This window comes from Fopius arisanus, unplaced genomic scaffold (genome assembly GCF_000806365.1).
Source record: "Fopius arisanus strain USDA-PBARC FA_bdor unplaced genomic scaffold, ASM80636v1 scaffold00013, whole genome shotgun sequence".
Taxonomy (NCBI): Eukaryota; Metazoa; Arthropoda; class Insecta; order Hymenoptera; family Braconidae; genus Fopius; species Fopius arisanus.
This window is the reverse complement of record NW_011887752.1, coordinates 679,330-700,866: the sequence shown is the minus strand read 5'-3', so window position 1 is coordinate 700,866 and position 21,537 is coordinate 679,330. Positions and strand designations below refer to the sequence as shown.

Genomic DNA, 21,537 nt, shown 5'->3' with positions numbered 1-21,537 from the left:
ACCAACAGAAGATAAGATATAGGAGGCAATGATTTTAATGATGATAGCTATGACCCTATTGCACTGTATAAGTCCACGATTTATCTAGAAATATATATACTCGTCCATAAAAATTTTTTAAGATATTTAAATTTTTGAGTGGTAATTTTTCAATTTAAATCATTATTCACAGGAAAAATAACAGAGATAAACAAATAGAAATTCTTCAATAAAATAATTAGACGTTGTCATTGATTTCCCATTTGGATCTATATACATTCTTAACAGATATGGATGAATAGGAAAAAAAATTTGTAAAAATTATCCGGAAGCTCGCCATTAATTTATCAATGGCAAAGAAAATATGCCGATACATTTCAATAACTCATCTGCAGTCGACTAATTGCTATCACCTGCTTGTTTTCAGTAACTCTTTATAACCATTCGAGTGGTACCTGCTACACAAATTTTATCTCAAATTTTGATATATTTTAGGCTAACCAGATAAAATTTAAATAAAAGATGACGTTCGATAGATAGTCCATGCGGTCCTTAAAAATAGTATATTTCACGCCTAGGACGGAAAAAGGGAATCTGACGAATGCGACTTTATAGTCAGAGTCGGAGACGAGGATTATAACGCGCATGAGTCAGAATCACTTTTTTCGCCGTGGCTATGATGCTATTTTATGGAATTGTGCCGAAAACGCGTTTTTAACCTCGCTCGGTTAGAAACGACACTTTCGCCGCATTTCGGCAGAAAAATCGTATTCAACCCTCGGGAGGAAACACAGACAAGCATTCCCCACGTGCTTACCACCCTCGCCTTCGGCTCGGGTAGCAATTTTGCACGTGGGGAAGACTAATCTGTTTTTCCTCCCCACGTGAGAAATATACTATTATGTCATCGCGGCGGGTAAAACGCTTTTCTAACCTCCCTTCGCTCGGATGAAAACGCGTTTTCGGCGACAATTACATAAAATAGCATTATTGCCATGGCCTTCGGCCCGGACTCTAAAGCCGCATTCGTCAGATTCACTTTTTCCGTCCTAGGCGTGAAAAATACTATTTCATAAAGGATGAACTTTTAGAAGCGCGTCCTTCAGTTTATTTTAAGGCTCGGGTGGATTATCTAGAAAAGATAATTTACTCCGAAATTCGGATTCCTAATTACTTTGGCAATTAATCGTTTTTTTCAATAATTGTTAGCTAGCGTTCGAGTGGTTGTCAACAACTAGGCCGCTAGCTAACAATTATCGGAAGAAACGATTAATTGACAGAGTAATTAGAAGTCCCAAATTTGGAGTAAATTATCTTTTCCAGACAGTCCATCCGGGCCTTAACTCTCATTTCACAACGTTCATCAAATGAATGTTTACCCATCTCAATACGTTTCAAAGTAATAACATTTATATTCAAATTTTAAGATACAAATATACAACGATTATATACAGATTGGTTAATAACATTATTTTCTAACTAATGAGTATATTACAGCAATTCACTGAGAACTTCCGGTTCAATAATTAACAATAGAGAGCATCATCAGATGAAATCAGTGACGAAAATTCTCTTGAAGTCCGGAGCTGAACCGCCGATGTTGTGTCTGCAGATTTCTCCATTGTCAAGATAACTGACATCGGATTTTATTAATGCACTTTTGAGACTTGCCATAGAAACATTTGGATGTTTCGTGTCGGGGTATAGCTTGTCTAAATCATTCATTGAGTACCCGGGACTGATTTTCTTCAGGTGATACGATTGAATAATGGGTTTTGTCGATGGTTCTTTTAGAGTCTCTCGCATTTGCGATCCAGTTTCGTTAGTCCAAGTCTTATCGATGATTTTTGGAGTGAAAGTCCTCATGTTGATTTTCGTGTCAAGGATTTTCTTTGTGGGAAGAAGGTCGTCTGCCTAAATTAGAACAAATTAGAATTCAATGTTAAAACCAATGTTAGAGTGCAAGTAAATCGTCATTTTTCAAATTCGATTTTATTTCTATTGCATTTCCTATTAGCTTTTGGTTAATCTATTACCTATATTATAACTCGGTTGTCAAAAGAGAATAAAGGAGATAAAAATCTGGGAAGTAAATATCTACTTTGAGTTATTTGTTAAGATCTTGATGAATTTCGTCTAGCGATTTTTATCCCCGTTCTGACATCATTTCCACCCAAGGATTAAAAATTTGTGAAAAAAATCACCTTCATCCCCTTCCTTTGGAAAAACTCGAAGTCATCATTGGCAACAGTTGTAACGGAGCAGCAGCTTCTACTCCTGCTCTTGCAGGAACTCATGGTATCAAAATCTCCACTGCCAAAATCACAGCTCTCATCATCAGAGGACTCATACCCAGCCTCCTGATCTCGAAATTCCTCCCTCTTGCCCTCAAAACTCCTGTCCTTCTTGAAAAGATCCTTGGCATCGTAGGTCCTGGAGTCCAGTCCAGCCCTGGTGTACTTGGAATAATCGAAGCTCTGATTTCTCCTGACCAAGTTCCTCGTAAACTCCTCCTCCTCCTTCCTGATGATGGCTGATGCCTTAACTCGCTCCCTCCCTATATCCTCCAGCCTGGAGGTGCTCCTCATTTGCTTTCTGGGCCCCTCCTCTCGAATTTCATCCAGACTCTTGGCGAACTTTCGCTTCGGCTCCTCCAGCTGCACCAAATTCTCCATGTTCTGGCCAAAAACATCAGTGCTGCCGATTTTACGGCGATTTGTGAAATCCAAGCTCTCGTTCAGCCGCAGGAGACGCTGTGCCGAGTGCTGATCTGACACGATTGATTTTGATTCTTTGGAGTGACGGGGCTCGAAGGTTGATGAAGTGAAAGATGTTAATTCAGCCGGAAGAGAGCCGTAGGCATTGTCTTCGTTCAGAGATTGAGCCCGGGGATAATGCTGGATACCCATTGTTATTGTTCCCGTTCGCGCTGCAAAATTAATGAGGAAAATTATAGTTGAGGTTTAATCGCTTGGCTAATTTCTTCCACATCGATCCCCAGAAAATAATTTATAATAATTATATATTATATATAATATAATATATAATATAGCTTCTATTATATATTATATTATATATAATATAGTATCTAGCATTTGGCGCGCACTCAAAAAAATATGGATTCGATAAATAGAATCTATAACAATATATTTAGGATGGCATTCATGGATGATTTTTTATTTTATAATGACCGTCAATAACTAATACAGTGAGTTCAAGCAATAAAATTTAATTTTTAGAATTGTTAAACATTTTATACAGAAATCGATTGATAAATTCACTACTTTAACGAATAAACCGAAAATTACGACTTAATCCTTCAATTCTCATAGTTTTTCATCTCTTCAATCACTCATTTGAAATTTCTCTCATAAAAATTTTTCGTATCCGATTTCTCTATTCGAACCTTAATTAGTATTTCTGTTCTAATTCCAGTTTTGTTGACAAGATGAAACTAAGAATGAATTTAAACTGATTGATAAACGAAGAATTTCTTATTCCGGTGGAAAAAGTCCTGATTTTAATGTTATGTTAACCCGATAAATTTGTGAATTTGTTATTCAATTGTTGAATATAATAATAGTTAATTATGATTTGTTACTTAAACTCACTTCGATTTTGATGACTGTGCAGTCGTCCGTAGAGGCTACCATTAGTCAGTGGAAACTTTAATCCGTGATTGAGATTTAATTGAAGTTTGTACTCCGCATCTTGCTCGAAGTGCCTGAACTTTCCATCAAGTCCACCTTCAATCAAACAAATAAATAATTCGTAATACACACATAATCGGGATTATTTTCCGTCCAAATTTCAGCCAATAGAATTGCTCCATTCGCCGCCACATATTGCAGCATACATGCTATTATACTGATCGTTTTTTGATAATCTCTGGTATAGTGGCTATAAATAATAGTATTTTTCACACCTAGGACGGAAAAAGTGAATCGGCTTTATAGTTCGAGCCGAAAGCGAGGATTATAACGCGCATGAGTCAGAATCACTTTTTTCGTCGTGGCTATGATGCCATTTTATGTCATTGTGGCCGAAAATGCGTTTTTATCCAAGCGACGCGAGGTTAGAAATAAATAAATAAATAAATAAAACATGATCCAGTCAAACTAACCCCACGACAAACTGACACATATAAAATTCTTATTTCTTGAATGAGTTCATTTCTGTTTCGACTCATGGTTCAATTCTATTGGCCGACATTTAGGCCAGAAAAATAACCCCTCAAATAGAACACGAGATTTAAAATTAACTGGCATTTCCCGCAACGTTTAAAAGAGTCAAGCTTTTGAGATTCTTTTTCCTGAAAAACTTGAGGGCTTTATTTGTTTGCAGGGAACCTTCAGGGAAATAATAGGTAATTTTAAAGCTCTTGTGGTATTATGAGAATATTTATCTCCATGCACTCACAATGCGCCAGCTTTCGAGAGCGATCTTGCTTCGTATAGACCTTGGCGACATATCTGCAGAACATTTTGTCGAACATTGCCAAAAACACCGGAAGTAGTGTATCCTTCATCAGTGGCAGCCATATTGCTATATTCTGAACTGTGCAGAAGCCCCTCAAGAGTTCCGGTTTGAGCGATACAATCTGGGAAAAAATAATGAGAATAATAAATCCAGCGAAATTATCGTGACGAGTTGAATTATAATTTTAAACAGCCGCTAAGATATAATTATGAAAAGTAGTTTCTTCTCCGCTTTCGCCCGAAATATTTGCACTGGATATTTCAGTGCACAAAACATTTCGCTGGAGAGATTAATTTTACCAACAATCATTGAAATTTAATAGATTTTACTATAACTCTGGAACTGTGAGGATTTAAAAAAAATTACAACCTACAAGATTTGGTAATTGAGTAATTTTTTCCGCAATTCAGTTATCGGTTCATTTTTCAACGGACAAATGCTTGGACTCTATCTTATTATTTATTCTGTATTTTTTTTATTATGATTATTGTTATTGTGTCGTTATGAAAAATATGTGGAATTTAATTGAGAAATAAAAAGTTGTGGAAAATTTCATGAGTTATAGAGATGAATTTCACCTCAATAAAAATTTCCCTCCGCGAATATCTGAAAATTCCAACACTGGAAACACGAAACGAAAAGATCGTCATGAAAAATTACCTGAACCGTTGCGACCAACAGAGCAAAATCGAAACAGACATTTCACTCGAACCGTTGAAACTTAGTCTGTATTGTGAAAATAATTACAATAATAATTACTCACGCGTGCTATCGTAATTACAAATGCATCGAGAGGGGATAGTGTGTCTGTGGTAGATGGATTAATTCATGCACACATAGAGAGGTATTTTTTTTTTGCAAATCTCATACAAAAGTCTCGAGTCTGTGGATAACGAACAGAAGTCCTGAAAGCGCGACCGTTCATACTCGTTTTCACTTGAGGTACAAAAGTAAAATCGAAAGTCTTCACCGACGTAAGACATTATTTCGTTAATCACGAGGGGATTAAATTGGGCTGGAAGTCAATCCGCTGGTAGTTAATTAGATATTTGAAGTAGAGATGAAAGGAGAAATAATTAAGATTAAATCATCAATTTTCAGAAATTTTTCATCTTAATATTATTCATTAAAATCCTCATTCACATTTTTTCCCTATTTTTTTCTTCAAATAAAGTTTAGCCGAAATCTACCGATATTTCATAGAAATAAATTACGTTATTACGTAATTAATAACGTTACGTTACGTTATTAATGATTATTTTATTATTTTTATAATTACGTTTTTAAAGTGGGAGTAGAGTAATTTGATTGGCATCTAACAATTACAATTGGTATGTTTAAGTGCGTTGTTTATTAAATTATTATTATTGAATTATCGACACTTTCAGGCATCAAATATTAATCGATGAATGCAAAGGATTTTATTATAAGCGCCATAATAATTGATTAGCCCTCACCCAATCGAGATAATTTAATTCCACTCCAATAATTAAGAATGAAAATGGCGCGGGTGATGTGGAGATGTTGACAACCACATAATGACAACCAAAAACGAGAAAACTGTCAAACGAGGATTTTCGAACGAGTGACTGCACACCGGATGCCGGGTTGGATGAACCTTTGGGTGCGACTTCCTCATGTGAAATACGTAACATAATTACACTTACTATTCCCATTTCTGTTGAAAATCTACTGTCACAATCCTGAGTGATTTTTTTTCACTCAAAATAATGTACTGTTAGAAAACGATATCTGAGCAATGAATAATTTTCATCATTCAATTCAGCGGAAAAAATCATAATGTCGTTGATTAATTGATAATTCACAGAAGTAATCACCTGATGTTTACGGATTTATGTAAATTTTTAAGAATAATTACACCTAAATATTTATCAAATTTTTTTCCAATATTAACTCCCCAAATTTGTTGAAATAAAATCAATTCCAATTTGATTTTCATAAAATGTTGAATTTTCCGTTGCAAATTGAATTGAAATATATAAAGATATAACGTGAAACTAAAGAAGAAATTGGACTAGAGAGAAGACTCTAAAAAGTTGAGGGAAAATTTGTAAACAGTAAAAGTACAAATGTACAATAAGAAAGTATGTCATTACACAAATTTCTCGATGAATGTTTCCCGATAATAGTTATCTCTCACTCCCCAATTATTAATCTGCAGTTATTTTTATTCCCCCTAGAATTACGCCCCGATTTGTTGTATTGAAATAAAATTCGTTGTTTGCGCTTCAGGGAGCTGCAGCGAAAGTTTCACCCGTCGACTTATCACCGCATGCGCCCATTTTTCTTGAGGATAATTCATATTCATTCCTGTGCACTCAATACCTGTCAATGTCGCTGGTCCTCGCGCATTATAATTACCCAATTATCCCCAATCCCATAAAAATATTCAAAGTTACACCGCGAGTTAGTCATTTCAAAATGAATAAAAAGTCGTCGCGTTAATTGAACAGCATTTTCCCGATACATTACGCAATGATTAAATTATTTGTTGTGAAACTCAATATTTATACTCGAATATTCATAAAAATTCACCGGATCAAATTTAATTGGGAGAAAGGTAGAATTTTTTAATGGAAAATTCAATGGGTTTTGAAAATTTTGAAAATTTTTACCATTTATCATATTGATACCACCTGTTGGATAAATGCACTTCCCCTTCCAATACAAATCGATTAATTCACTTCAATGTGCATTCTACGCACGTCGAATGGCCATTCGAAATCGTGCGAGTGAAACTGTTGACCTGATCTCGTAACCATCACTAAATCGAATCGACACACCTCAACTCATACTTCCCAGACTCAGCTACACAAAACGAGTTTGAATTTTCCTTCATCACTTTAAAAAACTAACGAATTTTATTTTCCCCTCAACGTCATTTATTATTCTCAATCCTTTCAAATTCTATATTAATTCTTCATTAATTTGTATTATTAAATTATCAATCGAAATATTAATTAATGGATTTTTCGCGCAACAAATTTTATTTTATTATTACATAACATTATAATTATTTACTCTTTTCTCAAGGTGTTTTATTTTTCTGAATCCCTAAAAATGTTAGTATATATATTTTTTATTGCTTTTATTGTCATTATTTATATTATTATTATTATTATTTATAAGGAACGTCTGCGATTTAATGGAGAAACAAAAAATTGTAGGAAAAATCTTGGAGTTTCCACAAAAAAATAATAAATTTTCCCTTTTCTCTCAACAATTTATTTCCCTGAATCTCTCACAATTTCTCTACATGAATTCTTTATTTTTTAAGTCGATATCTGTTCCACCAGCTTTCAAATTCCGAGGGATCTAATATCAAAATAAATATGAATGGTGCACCTTCGATGAAAAAAAAACCCTAAAGCTGCCGCAAACTTTACTAGAATAGTTGATAGAAATATTCTAGCAAATGCGATAGGATTTGACTGTAAAATTCAACAGCACGTGCCATTAAACACGTGTTTTTCATTCACCGATGGAATATATTAACGAATGAGAACAAAAATAAAGTAGGTCTGGATTTTCACTCGGCAACACTCTCCCTCGATCGTTATTCATCGTAAATCTCCATGACTGACCAACTTATTCAACCGCATTGGCGAAAAACCGTAAAGAATGAGAACAACGAATTCATAAGACTAACTCCTTCACTAGAAGTCAACAGTTCGAGAAATTCCACTTCCGATTGGATGCATGCGGCTTAAAAAATGTAAAGAAATTATCGGAGATTTAACGCGAGGAAAGGGGTCAGTGAAAAGTCAAAGGATGAACATTTTTCAAATCAATAGTTCTGTCAATTTTAATCGGATTAGAGGCAGCAATGATAATGATGAATTTAAAAAGTAGCTGGACCTTTCTATTTCACCTAGAGCTGATTTAGAATGTGCTACTGAACCCGGAGAATTGATTTTGTAACGTCCATTCGAAAAACTCCCGTCTTCTAACTAATTCTTCAACGAAGTAGTGATTAAAAATTTATTAATAATTTATAATTCTCTGAACAAAACTAATCAAAACTATAAAATACTGTGCTAAATATTAATAGAGAATTTCTTTGGATGAGATAATAATTTATTAATAACATAAACAAACCAAAAAAAATTTATTTCAAAATGAATATTAAGAGAATTAAATTGATAATAATGATTAAACATAGAAAAGCCAAATGATTCTTCGAATTGGAGAAGAATTATTTGTTTCTGCGAGTTGATTGAGTCGAGTCGAAAAAAATTTCGTTTTTTGGTTGATAAAAAAAAATACTCACCAAAACCGGCAGATGATCAAAAATATAACAAACAAAGATAATGCTGTAGACAGTGGAGCTGCTTCCTGTCTCATCAACTTTCGGTCTTCTCTTTCTCAGGCAAGCCCTGGAGTTCGTTGATCCACTGGTGCAAGATCCACTTGATGGATCCCAATGGTGTGGATGGCATTCGAAAGCACCCGAAGAATTCTTGGAGCTAGCCTCCGACAAATCCGATACAGACTGGAGCAATTCGGACTTTGGGCTGCGGCAGGCATCCTTGAAAATTGCTCCACAAAGACCGCAAATGGTCCCTAATAGCAGCAATGCTCGAAGAGAATTGACGAAGAGTCCATACTTGGGAGATACATCTTGAGCGAGAAATACACAGGTCTCAGGCTCGAAGTTTAGTATTCCGGTGAAGCCTATGCAGGCGCTTATTACTGTCAGAGATACCAAGTGGTACTTAATATGATTTTTCGTCACGGTAAATTCATCTTTACTGATTGCCGCGAAAACAGCTATTGATGTTAATGTCAGCTCCTGAAGAATCCGGGATGTGTTCAGCAGCCAGACGAGGGTGGAGCATATTTCTATGGGTGATAACATTTTTATTTCAGTACAATTTCATTATTAGATTCCGTTACCAAACTCTCTTTTTATCACTCGATATTTTCTCTTATTCCTCTACACTATTATGTTGTACCGTAAGGTATCATATTACACCACCATGAATAATCCAACTCAATAATAAATATGCAAACCAATTTTTTGTTATAAATCTTGTTGATCTGCATTGATATATATATCCATATGTATTGCTTATATCATCGCATCTATCGATCATAATTTCGTATATTCTTCAATACATTTTTTATATTTAATTGTAATCGAAATTGAAGTCGACATTTTACCAATCACATCGTAAATTCTTGGATTTGTTGCATAATTTATTGAGTATATAAGCTAACAATTTGTGATTCATAAAATTTTAATTTCAAATCGTATTTTGAAATAAAATTAATGATGAAATGTACAATTTAACAGAATATTTTTTCTGAATGCTTCCTGGAAACAACGGAATTACATCCGATGCTTCCGGTTTTTAAAAAATACTTAAAAATGCTTAAATACGGAAAATAATGCAAGAAACTTTGATATAAAAAATGGGAAAAGTTGAATTTTTACTTCGCGCATGAACACAGCCAGCGATTAAAATTAACTAATTAATTAAGTGAATGTAATTAGGATGCAGGACGATATTTACCTCCGAAGTGATTGGCAGGTCTTATGAGCGTGAGTATGGCATATAGCAGTAGACCAATCTCATGAGCTAAGCTCTCAATGATAATAGCAACAGTGAGTACGTCGATCCTTCTCTTCAAGGACGATGGCTGATTCTGGTATATGAGCAAAGACCAGGACAACAGGAGAATGCAAATTGGTGAACCGACACAAGTTGCCAGCCATTCGCCCACTTCGCTGCGCATCTCTGAAATTCATTTCCATCCGAGGGTTAACCTTTAGGCATCTGAGATCTATCAAACCGTTTACAATCCAAAACTCATGGGAAATATAAGAAATTCAAAGCTCTGAGAAAACAATTTATTTTTGTTTTTCAATGAATGGATTATAAAAGGGCTAAATAAAAGCTTTTGTTTAAAAAATAATCTGTATTTTTCATTTTATTGGATTATGGTATTAAATAAGCAAACACATTTGTTAACTTTCAGAAATGATTTTAATTTTGAATATCTCTAAGACTTGACAGACAGAAGGCACTTCACGGAATGAATATCTACAAGAGACTGAACAGGTATTACAAGTTAGACTCAGTTACCCCGGAGAGGGCAATATAATTTCTACCCCCAGTAATATTTCCTTTTTCCTTTTTCTGACTCATTCTGGTCACCAGATATAGTTTGGAAATATCCAAATGTTATAAAAACTAAGAAAGGACTGTGGGCATTTCCCTTGATTTTACAACCAAGCGATAGCCCGAAAAGAATGTGGCTATAAACTATCCTTACTTAAATGAGAAAATAAAACGACAGAGTGAATTTTGTACCCGAGGACATCCCCGAAAACCAAAAGATTTTATTGCTATTTTTTAGGTTTTAATATTATTGAATGCGTGTTTATGTGAAATTAATGTACATATATAAGAATTAGTGGAGATTTTACGGGCATTTTATTTTAATATATTCCACAGATAAACTTCAATGCAGAAAAATCATAAAAGTGATTAATCTTCAATGAGGTTTAAGTCAGTAATTTTTTGGTTAATAACAAAATCAATAATTGCTAGAAGTTATCTAGATAACTTCAAGGGTTGATTAACAATTAGATTCCAAGCTTGGATCCAATAATTTTTAAATAATCTTTCCAATGGGTTGGATTTCATTAATTTGTCGTTTGTTGTTACAATCGGTTTTATTATTAATATCAACGCAGTAGATTCTATTTTTTCAAGTGTGTCAATAGTTTTGCGAATGGGAGATCAGATAAGGAATTCAATGTTCGTTGGTGTAGAATCATAACATGCGGGCGGTGAAAACCAGTAAAATTTAAACGATAATTTATTGAAGTTTATGGGATTGGAAAAGTCTGAGGTACCGTTTTTCGATGGCCCAACCTAAATATATAGACATTCTATATTTTTAGAATGCTCTGCGTTTTAACATGGAATTTATGGAAATAAACTTTTTCTCGGTAAATAATTTACGTTTTCTACTTTGAATATTTCACTGAAATACCTTAGCTTTTACATTATCGAAAATACGTATGTTTTTCTCGCCTTTCCAATCGATCTCTCTAGGCATACTTTTATGTAAATAAAGGCTAATCAAACGAGAGATTATGCTTTATTCAAGCCGAAAGTGGAGGCGCTTGAATGCTCATTAATTTTTGAAAAGAGCGAAATTAGCGAAATCGCGAGAGAGTGGATTCGTTCGACTGGCCTATTTGTCTCCACACAAAAGACCTAGGTCACGTAAAAGAAATCTCATGCGAGTGCTCTGTACTGAGTCCTGAGTATCTTTCAAGATTTATTCAGAAAAAATTCATAACAAAGGGTTTGCTAAAAAAAATCGATTCATGTTGCGCTCCCCATCTCCAAAAAATCCGCGACTTTTTCCAAAATACCCCCGAAACTCGCAGAAATTATTAAAAAGTGATAAGAGCCTTTTTTGTAGAGCTAATCAAGGGCTACAAAAAGTGTTATGATAAAGTAATTGTTATCTCTTTTTGTATCGGAGATATTTTTGAAAAAGGAACCGCAGGGCTGAATGAAAATTTAAAGAATGCCATTGCAGGGGTCACAAGTCGCGCCCACAAAAAAAAGTCATTGTTAAATTTTTGTGTGTTCATTTCTCCTGTCCTGGACACTCTCTTGTGTATACTTTCTCGTATTTTATCGCGCACACTTGACATTCCGGTTAAGACATAACGTATTCACACCACGTGGCTCAAGACCTTCTTCACTCTTTCAGACATCAAGAAAAAAAAACATTGATAACGAAGATTTACTTAATGCATGACAATATTCCCTTGTCAATTTGAAAAGTCTACTTGTAAACTTACTCTTCACAACGAGAGAAAAAAGTATTTCAACAGAATGAGATTTTAGCGAGAATTTCTAAATCCTCTCCACAAACTCACTAAAAATTATGTCCTCTCTAGAAATTCAATTTGTGTCACTGAATTTTTCATGACTTATATAATATCTCACACGAATAAGACAACACTTGAGATCAATTTTCCGTGCACTGGAATTGATAATGAAAGTGATGGTGCAATGGAAACAAGAATTTCTCTGATGGAGATGAGTAATCAGATCAGGAAAGTAGAAATTTTTATAATCAATACAATTGTGGTCACAATGCAAGTTCCATTTTCTTGAAGTAAGTCTTCAATTGACCCTCCATTTAAAATGAACTTAAAACTATTACTTAGAATTGAGTAAATAGTTTACTTAATTGTAAATAAATTGCCCTTGAAGGAAAAGCGAAGTAGGAAATGCACCTACAACTACATGAACATCCACAAGAATAAAGAGATGACTCAAAGAAGTTGAATCGAGGGTACAGGATAAAATGAAAATATTATGGAACTGAAGAAGTTGGGAATAGGAGCAACTATGTTAGCTTATTCCCGAGCTTTCAATAATTGCAATGGATTTTAACTGGAGTACCACAGAACATCCAGTTTAGAATTTTCAAGATGGTACTTGGGCCCTGACTATTCATGCTTCAATTATTTATTGTTCCAAAATTAAATCTATCATTTACACCTCCGTAAAATTCCAGAGAGCAATCCGGAAACATTCCTCCGCGCCTCAGAGAGCATAATAATTTTACGATCCACAGTTACATTTTTTCTCATTGAGCAAGAAAATTATATGAGCTTATCGTAAATTGCCACCGCTTCCCACTCTGAATATTCCGAAACATAAACCCAACAATTCAAGTGTAATCCAAACTACAGATTATGTTTCATCCCGAATAATCTTTTCTTTAGCTAGTAAAAAATTCAATTGCCCCAAATGAAATGCATTTGCCCTTTGTCTGAGCTCACAATAGTCTCTGTAGAGATAAATAGAAGTAGGCAAACCGCCATTTTCGTAAGAGCAATGCCCGCTCACTCCCCCATTATTTATTTCTCTTGTGCAACTCTCAATTCCACTCATGCGTTAAAGCATCGAGTGATAAAAATTCAGAGATCCTATTTTCATTTCTGACCTTCCCATTTCCTCTTTCCAATCATCACGGTCAATTGGACACTCGGAAATTTCACTCGAAAGAATCCATATGCTAGAATTTTCTGAGGATTTACCGTAAATTTCTCCACTTTCCATCGAGAATTTACATCGGCATTCCACACCTTAACGGAAACTCTCCATTCCATTCATTTCAACTTTTATTAAAAAAAAAAATATCAATTGTTTTTATGATGAGTATTAACACTTATTAATTAAATTATTCGTAAAAATAAACTGCTTGTTAATTAAATTGCATGGAATGTTTCTTCTGAATTTCTAAAATCGTTATTTGGTGATGACTTCAATGAATTTTATGAGCTTTAGTTATTTTAATGGTGATATTAACGAAATCTGGGGTTTTTAGTCATTGAACAATTCCTGATATAATAGAATAGAATTAGAGAAGTGAGTAAATAAATAAGGAGAAAAGCATGAACTTAGAGACAGTAGTAAAAATGTAAAATAAATTGCATTGACAGGCTGTTATTCACTCGAGGATTTTAAATGTCGCTCACTGCTCACCTTTACGAGATTTTTTTCACATTTATTAATGCTACAGTTTCGCTCAGTAAAAAATATACAGAAAATATACATGACACATATTTTATGTACTATTTCAACATAAATTGGTACAATTTCAAATATTTTTTTATTTATTTAAAAGGCTCCATAACTCAAAAAAGAAAATAAATAAATAAATGGAGTTTTTTACCGACGTAAAATGTCAAAAGTTTAGAAAACAATAGGTTATGTAAAAATATATGTAAAAATATATTGAAAACAAGGAAAATCGATATTTTGGGTATTTTTTTTTATAAAAGCCAATTCAAGAGTTTTAAGAATATATTTTCCAAAATGTGAATTTTCCATTGTCAGCTCCCAAGGGTTCATAATAGTACACTTAAATTTCTGTAAAGTACTACCTTACCGACCTCTAGGTCGTCGACCTTTGTGGGGTTCATACCAGCCGCGTCCCCGTCGCGAACCCTGGGTTACACCGAGAGCTGGTATGATTTAGATTAAATTATAAAATAGCAAGAATTTACTAAATTTAATGAAATAAAACGTTTTAAAAAATGTATACCTCTAGAAGAGGAGTGAGAAGTCTCGTACATCTACGCAAGCACTCATTATAAAAAATGATTTAACTTGAATTATATGAATTTGGTATTTACCAAAATTTTTTTCATTTCCGGTCACAAAGTCATTTGAATTTTCAATTATATGAGTTTAAATTCAATACTCATTAGACACGGTCATTAAATTTCTCATTTATTTTCAAACTTCCAGAAAAATAGATTTTTATATTAAATAGTAATTAATATTTCAATCAAAGCTTGAATTTTCGCGCTCATCATGAAAATTCAACAGCTAATATAATTGAATCTTCAATAGTTTAAAAATTCGGGGGAATTATTGCTTGAATCTCCAAAATTTCCGGTTTGCCAGTGTAATATAGACCAGACAATAGCAAAAGGCTAGAATTTTCAAAAAAAATAAATGATTCGTCAACGAAAAATTGTAAAAGTATAATTTTTCAACGGTCCAACTTCATATGACATGAGATGATAAAAAATCCATGGACAGATATAAATATTTTTCATATATTTCCCGGTAAAAATGAGAGCTATTCAGAATATTAAAGAAAATTTCCAAAGCCGTAAATTTTTCCTGGTGGGATATGGATTCATTGACCTCAAGGGTCAACTCCCATCCAGAAAAAGCACTTCGATCATCACTAACCCGCATAAGTTCATTATTACAGTTCATACTCGAATGACCTGGGTCAAAGTGGGTCAGTTGGTAATCGAGGCAAGACAACTGGTTTATCATTTCTCCAACTCCGTTATTGAATTCGCCGAAGCATAGCACACGCCCTATTACCAGGGCCAATTTTTCCGGTGAAAAGTCGACTAAAATATCCATCAATTCCAATCTGTCCACACCCTGAACAACGAACCGAGATAATTCTATCATACCGAGATGAATTCCTCGGTAATTTCTCGGGGAAGCGCCACAAGCACTGGATGAGTGATCAAAGTGTTTATGTATTTTATTTATGGACCTCACAATATTGTGTATAAGTTGATCCACTCTAGCACAACTCCATTCTAGATTTTTTTTTTCTCCCTCTGACCTTGATCAGCAACATCTCTCTGGCATTCCAGCCTAATCGAGCGACACACCCGCTTCCTTCCCTCTTGTCTCATACCTCGTCTCGATTATCTTTTAGTTCTCTTTCTAGACTTCTTTCAATGACTTCTAGGCCAAGCCGCATACCGCTACGTCTATCCCCCTGTCCTTAATGCTCGTTATACGTGTTCTGTACGTATACCTCAATTGAAGAGTGTCTCTATGTTACAAGATTCCAGGTACCACAGTCGTTTCACAAGAATACCTTGTCTTTTTTATCGTGTAACACTTGTAAATCCGTTATGATTTTATGGTTTCAATTTTTGTACTGCAGCTACAGGTAATTTGTTATTTTTTTCGAGAGAGCGAATTGTACTGCGCATTTCTCATAACATGGGCGGAAGCTGCATGGAAAAATGGTGAGGAATCAATTCACCAATTGAAATTGACACTAGAAATAAATAACTAGAGATAAATAACTACACTGAGAGAAATACTCAATAAAAATTACGTGTATTTTTCGTAATTCTGGAGCGAAATGTGGTTGTCGGAAATTTTACGGAAATGTCACGTAATTTTTATCTAAAGTCACGGAATTTTTCCGCGGTGTTCCCTAATTTTTATCTGAATTATCAGCGAAAAATAACGATACCGTCACTTAAATTTTTCGAATCAACTCCGTAATCGGTAAGTGAACTGAAAATTCCGTAATTTTTACTGAATATTTCTCTCCGTGTAGAAATTTTAACAGCGATCAAGTGACATGACTGTTTTGGAGATTCCTTTGTTGACGATTCAGTCAATTTTTTTGGTGTTCTGGTAATTCTGTTTTAATTTTCATTAAAACCAAGAAAATGTCGAAAATTCAATTGAACTTCATGTTGAATTCTCATGACGGGCATGAAAATTTAAACTTTCATTGAAAAAACATGTACATTTTACAAGAAAAACCCAATTCTCTTGACTTTTTAAGATAAATGAGAACTTTAGTGACGGCCTTTGATTAATATTAATTTCAAACTCATATAATTGAAAATTTAAATGTGTTTATGGCTGAAATTACAAGAAAATTCTAACAGGCTGTAAAACGGCACGATTGGAAAAAAACCGCAAGCTACGCGATGTTGCCGAAATGTCACTGTTGGCCATGGGGAATGGTAGAGTAAATGCGGCAACACTGGCGCCACGATAACCCGCAAGATTTCGTGAATATACGATTAAAAAGCGCTTAACGGAGGAAAAAAAATGGACACCCATTGGAGAATCTCACTGTCTGAAATCTGAATAATAATCTAAAAATCACTGGATCCCTCAAACACCTCCAAACAAAGAAAGTACTTTCCTTTCCCCATGAATATCATAACACGTAGCCCAGATCTTCCCATAATTTTCTCACTGAGATTCAAAGTGCAGTAGCTTTCTACGCCGACTCCATCCAAAAGTAGATCCAATTGGCAATGCCGTTCCACTTCAATCGTAAAATAAATATAAACAAAAAAAAAAGAAGTGCATGGTACGCTAATGTCGGACTTTTACGACACATTTACCTACATCCCAGAGAAGAATTACCTCAACTCTGTAATTTTCTTTGAAGGAGAGGATAGGCCGCGGAAAACTATCGGCCGATGCGTTCCCACGCGACTTCTCTCTTTCTCTATTGAAATTCCGCTGAAGACGCGACGACCTACGCGAGGCCTCAATTTACAACAATTTTTCGCCTTTTTCAAACCATAATCAAGTGATCCTCAATCGAGAAAAGTCAATTCCATTCTCTGAAGCATAACCATATCCCGAAGTCTCCATTGATCTCATTTTCCTCTGCATTTGGACAGCCCTTCACATAATAATCTCCACCTATTATTGCTATTTATTATTATTATTTGTTATTCTTCATTATTAACGCTTTCTGTGACTTCGTCGGTCATCGCGCATTTCTGCTGGGTTATTTACATGTTAGCATGTGTTAGTAGATTTTTTATGACTGCTTCATGTATTTTGCTTTGATGCTATATTTGTTCTCTATGGCTTCAGCCATAATATCTCTTTTGTGAAACATAATGAACACTGAATAAACTTTCCACCCAACAAATCCGGAGATCTTGAATTCCCTTCCAAAATATCTGTCGAAATAATCAATCAGATAAAAGTAATCGTAGAAGGATTCAACTTGAACTTATCATTCAGAACTGCAATTATCTATCATTACTGAAAAGTTCCTAGTCCATTCTGTGGGCGGGATTCCCCTAAATTCATAAAGTTGTCCTTCGATGCGGAAAACTTTGCCGTGACACATTTTTGACAGTGACAATAACAATTTCGCGCGTGCTTGCAAGGGATAATTAAGTCATGCCCACTTTGACGTTAACAATTTAAATTCTATTCTGTCGCGTTGTGTAATATTTTCCGGAGATAATGATAATGTTAAATGAAAATTGCAATTGACATTTTCGGCGTGTCCAACGGTTAATGTGAATGCGTGGGTTGTTATTGTAATGCCTCGGTAGAATTGAATTTATGATTATGACCTTCGGCCAATTAACGAGCTCACAGCAACAGAGAGCAAAGTGATTGTAACGGGGACCATGGACGCTCCTTCAAAACCGTGCAAATGATATTATCCGTGTAACGAGTCGTTATGATAATGATAAAACTAACATACCCCTGTCATGTGTGCACTAGGAGCTTTTCACACATCTATCCCGGTCATTAAAAAATCAGTAGCACTCCTTGTTTTCACGTTTTATACACTAATTTAAAAATTCTCTGCGTGCATTTACTTTTTTCGAGACGGGATTCACTTTATCTTATCGATAGCTTAATGACGGGCCAGATTCACTGCCAAAAATTTTTATTCAACAAATAACAAATATTGAGGGACAACCAGGAAAAATGGGATTAAATATACTAACATCGGATTTTTATTAACTTAAGTTTAATTAAGATTGCTTAAAACTTCTGTTCTTCTGCTATTTATTTATTTTTATAACTCTCTATTTCGGTGGCTGGCTCGGACTTTCATTTGGACGAGTATAAAAAATTAGTTAATTGATTAATGGATTGTTGGAATTGTGAAGAAATGCAAATCGAATTTTCTATTTTTTTTTGTTTATTGTCGAAAAACTATCGATTTTTAGAAGAAATTTCATAAGATGTTTTTTATGGGAAATTTAATCAGCAACAAAAAAGATCTTTGAAGTTTTCTCCTGTGATCAATGGTTTTTCAGGGAAAATGGATAATCAATCAAAATATTAAATTCGACTTGTCTACTTTTACCAATTCACTACCGTAGTTTCTTTGTTCATTTTTGGAAAGTAAAATCTCGTTCGACTAGCGTGTTTTCATCTGTTGCCAATCTAACTCGCCACATATAACATGAATTATTTATTGCGAAAGTGAGAGTTGAACAAAAATTTGCCTGTTCTCAATTTTAAACGTTTTTCCTCAATTTTATGTCTGTTCTAATATCAAGAAACAAGAACGATTATTACAATTCATACCACTGCATTATGAACCATTTGCAATTAATTTTTATTAGCAATTCAGCAAATTCAACCAAAAAATTCAACCAAAAAATTCAAACGAAAACAATAAAAAGATTTTAGAAGAATCAAGTAAACGACTTGTTTTTCAATGTTAGGCCAAAATTCATAAACTTTTTTCAAAGATTATTTAACATTGATTTTTTTATAAACTCTATATTACTTTCATTTATGAAGGCACATGTAAATTTTTGAATTCATAAACTCCGAGTGAGTCTTATTCAAAATCATTATAATCATCAATATTTATAATGCTTACGGTACATTGGGTACAGATTCCCTGGGGATAATCAAAGCATAGAATTAACGAGATATCATCTAACAATGAGATAGATGTAATCACACGTGAGATTTGTACCGAGACTGTTATGTCATTAGCTGTCAATACGAAGGGGTCACGAAGGCGTGGAAAAATCGACTGAGTGCATTGACACCAGTCAGACATTTATTTAAAACCCGGAGTGTTATGCATTGAACATTTGGGCCAGGCCATTACATAATGAACATTTGATTAATAGCGTATGTCTGGTATATGCACATAAATACTAGATTTCGACAATCATTGATGTTTTGTGAAGGCGATTATCTCTCGCCAGCTGTTGCTGGATAACGAAAACATGAATAGCACTTCTAGAATCTTTATATAATTCCTATCAACATTTACAATACGTTCCGTACGTTTTCAAAATCAACTTTGTATTAAAACCTGATAATTTTTCGTTTGCACAGTCCACTCTGTTGATTTATTTGTTGATTGATATATGAAAGAGAGAAGCTGTAGAATTTCTCGGTGGATTAAATAAAAAATTACTGAAGGTACGACTAAAAATCAAATGAAGGTGAATCAAATTTTGCGACGAAATCATCAAATTGTTAATATTTAAATGAGTTCGTGAGAAACGAGGAAATAGTGCCCATTAGTGAAACAAAATCCATAAATATTCGCAGATCGTGCATTAATCGTAGAATCTAGGAGAATCAAACTTTCTAAAGATACGGATAATTAATACTCCGGCAAAGGAGCAAGTTAATAAATGGTACAGAAATAACTATCAACATGCGCATAAAAAACATTATTTTCCATCGATATCTCTGGAGAAATCATGTCAGTTTATTTCCTCAGAATAGAGCCAACAAATAAAGCCGATACTCACTGTTAATATCACTGTCTCCAATATATTTTCAACACTGTAAAAGCCTTCATTTCGTTGTCACGTTAAAAAATCCCACGTGTTCCCATTAAATCATCATCTCACTCGAATTCCTCTTTACCCCAGCTATTTAAAAAAGTCAGTCGCGTGTTGTTTCCCTGTCTTCTTTTTTTTCTCTCGGATCGTCGCCTCTCGAGACTTCTACATCCTGCACCCAATTTAGATGGACTTCGAGGCACTCGTGCAGCTGGATTCATTAACAGACACAACTAATTGAACAATTTTTTTTTTCTTTGGGCAAAATGATTTTCACTGATAAATCTCGTTGTTGGATTGAAAAATCACCATAACACCTGTGAAAAAATTGTTTATTGCACTTTTTTCGTTATCAATCCTGTCAGTTTGGGAATTACACATGATAGTCTGTTAACGTTGTAAGAATTTGGAGAGCACATGTGAACTCACCACGAAGAAGCCCGGACGAGGACTGGAGACTGGCTGGAAGATTTTCATTTGGGTCACCGGTATACGAACACGCAGTATAGCGGATCTCAGTTGCGTTAGGTATCCAGTAACAGTGTTGGAGTATTTTGTCTCTCACTTTAGCCATTGGAGGGGAATTTGTGCTCTCTTGGGCATGGAAAAATGCTGGGGGAATTTCTCGGAGTGAAGGCACGTGGGGACGTTGCATGACTTTTCGATGGAAATCCTATTCCAAGCATTTGGGGAACATGGCACACTCTTACAGATTTATTCACATTTCACGCGAAGCCATCTGAATTTCCAATTGATATTAACTCAATAATTGTCCTAAACTGGTGGAACTCCCTCTTCGGTGAATTTTTTTAAAATATCTCCGAAATTACGGTACATAGCGAAATTTTTGTTAAAATCTTTTGTGTAGAATTAATCGAGATACACAAAAACGGTGATTATTAATATTTCGATATCTTTATTAGTTTTGGGGATATTTTGAAAATAATTTATCTTTCTTTGTCATGTCACTGCAGAGTTCATTTTTATTTAAAAACTTTATCAAACTTTAGGATTTCTTAATAAAAGTTAAAATTTTCAAACTTATCATGAAAATTTAACCGCAAATGATATTCAATTTCCAATAGATTGAATATTCAGAGGAGTTATTACTAGGATTTTCTCCAAGTTACTTCCCTTGAAATTTCAAGTGTAATTATCTAACAGTGGAGTTACGACAGAACTGGGAGTCA

At 34.4% G+C, this 21,537-nt stretch overlaps 1 protein-coding gene across 2 annotated transcripts; it reads right to left on the bottom strand.

Moving 5' to 3' along the window:
- Nucleotides 1–1,378: 1,378 nt before the first annotated feature.
- Nucleotides 1,379–21,172, bottom strand: LOC105263134 (uncharacterized). 2 transcript variants are annotated; one of them, XM_011299152.1, is made up of 8 exons: nucleotides 20,777–21,172; nucleotides 20,315–20,664; nucleotides 9,996–10,220; nucleotides 8,750–9,321; nucleotides 4,399–4,579; nucleotides 3,591–3,725; nucleotides 2,184–2,908; nucleotides 1,379–1,893 (listed from the first exon to the last, which is right to left on the bottom strand). In XM_011299152.1, the coding sequence occupies exons 3-8, from the start codon at nucleotides 10,216–10,218 to the stop codon at nucleotides 1,525–1,527; spliced, it is 2,205 nt and encodes a 734-aa protein (XP_011297454.1). In that variant the 5' UTR covers nucleotides 10,219–10,220; nucleotides 20,315–20,664; nucleotides 20,777–21,172; the 3' UTR covers nucleotides 1,379–1,524. The 2 variants fall into 2 exon arrangements, with proteins under 2 accessions (XP_011297454.1, XP_011297453.1); XM_011299151.1 differs by having other exon boundaries at nucleotides 20,315–21,172.
- Nucleotides 21,173–21,537: the final 365 nt, after the last annotated feature.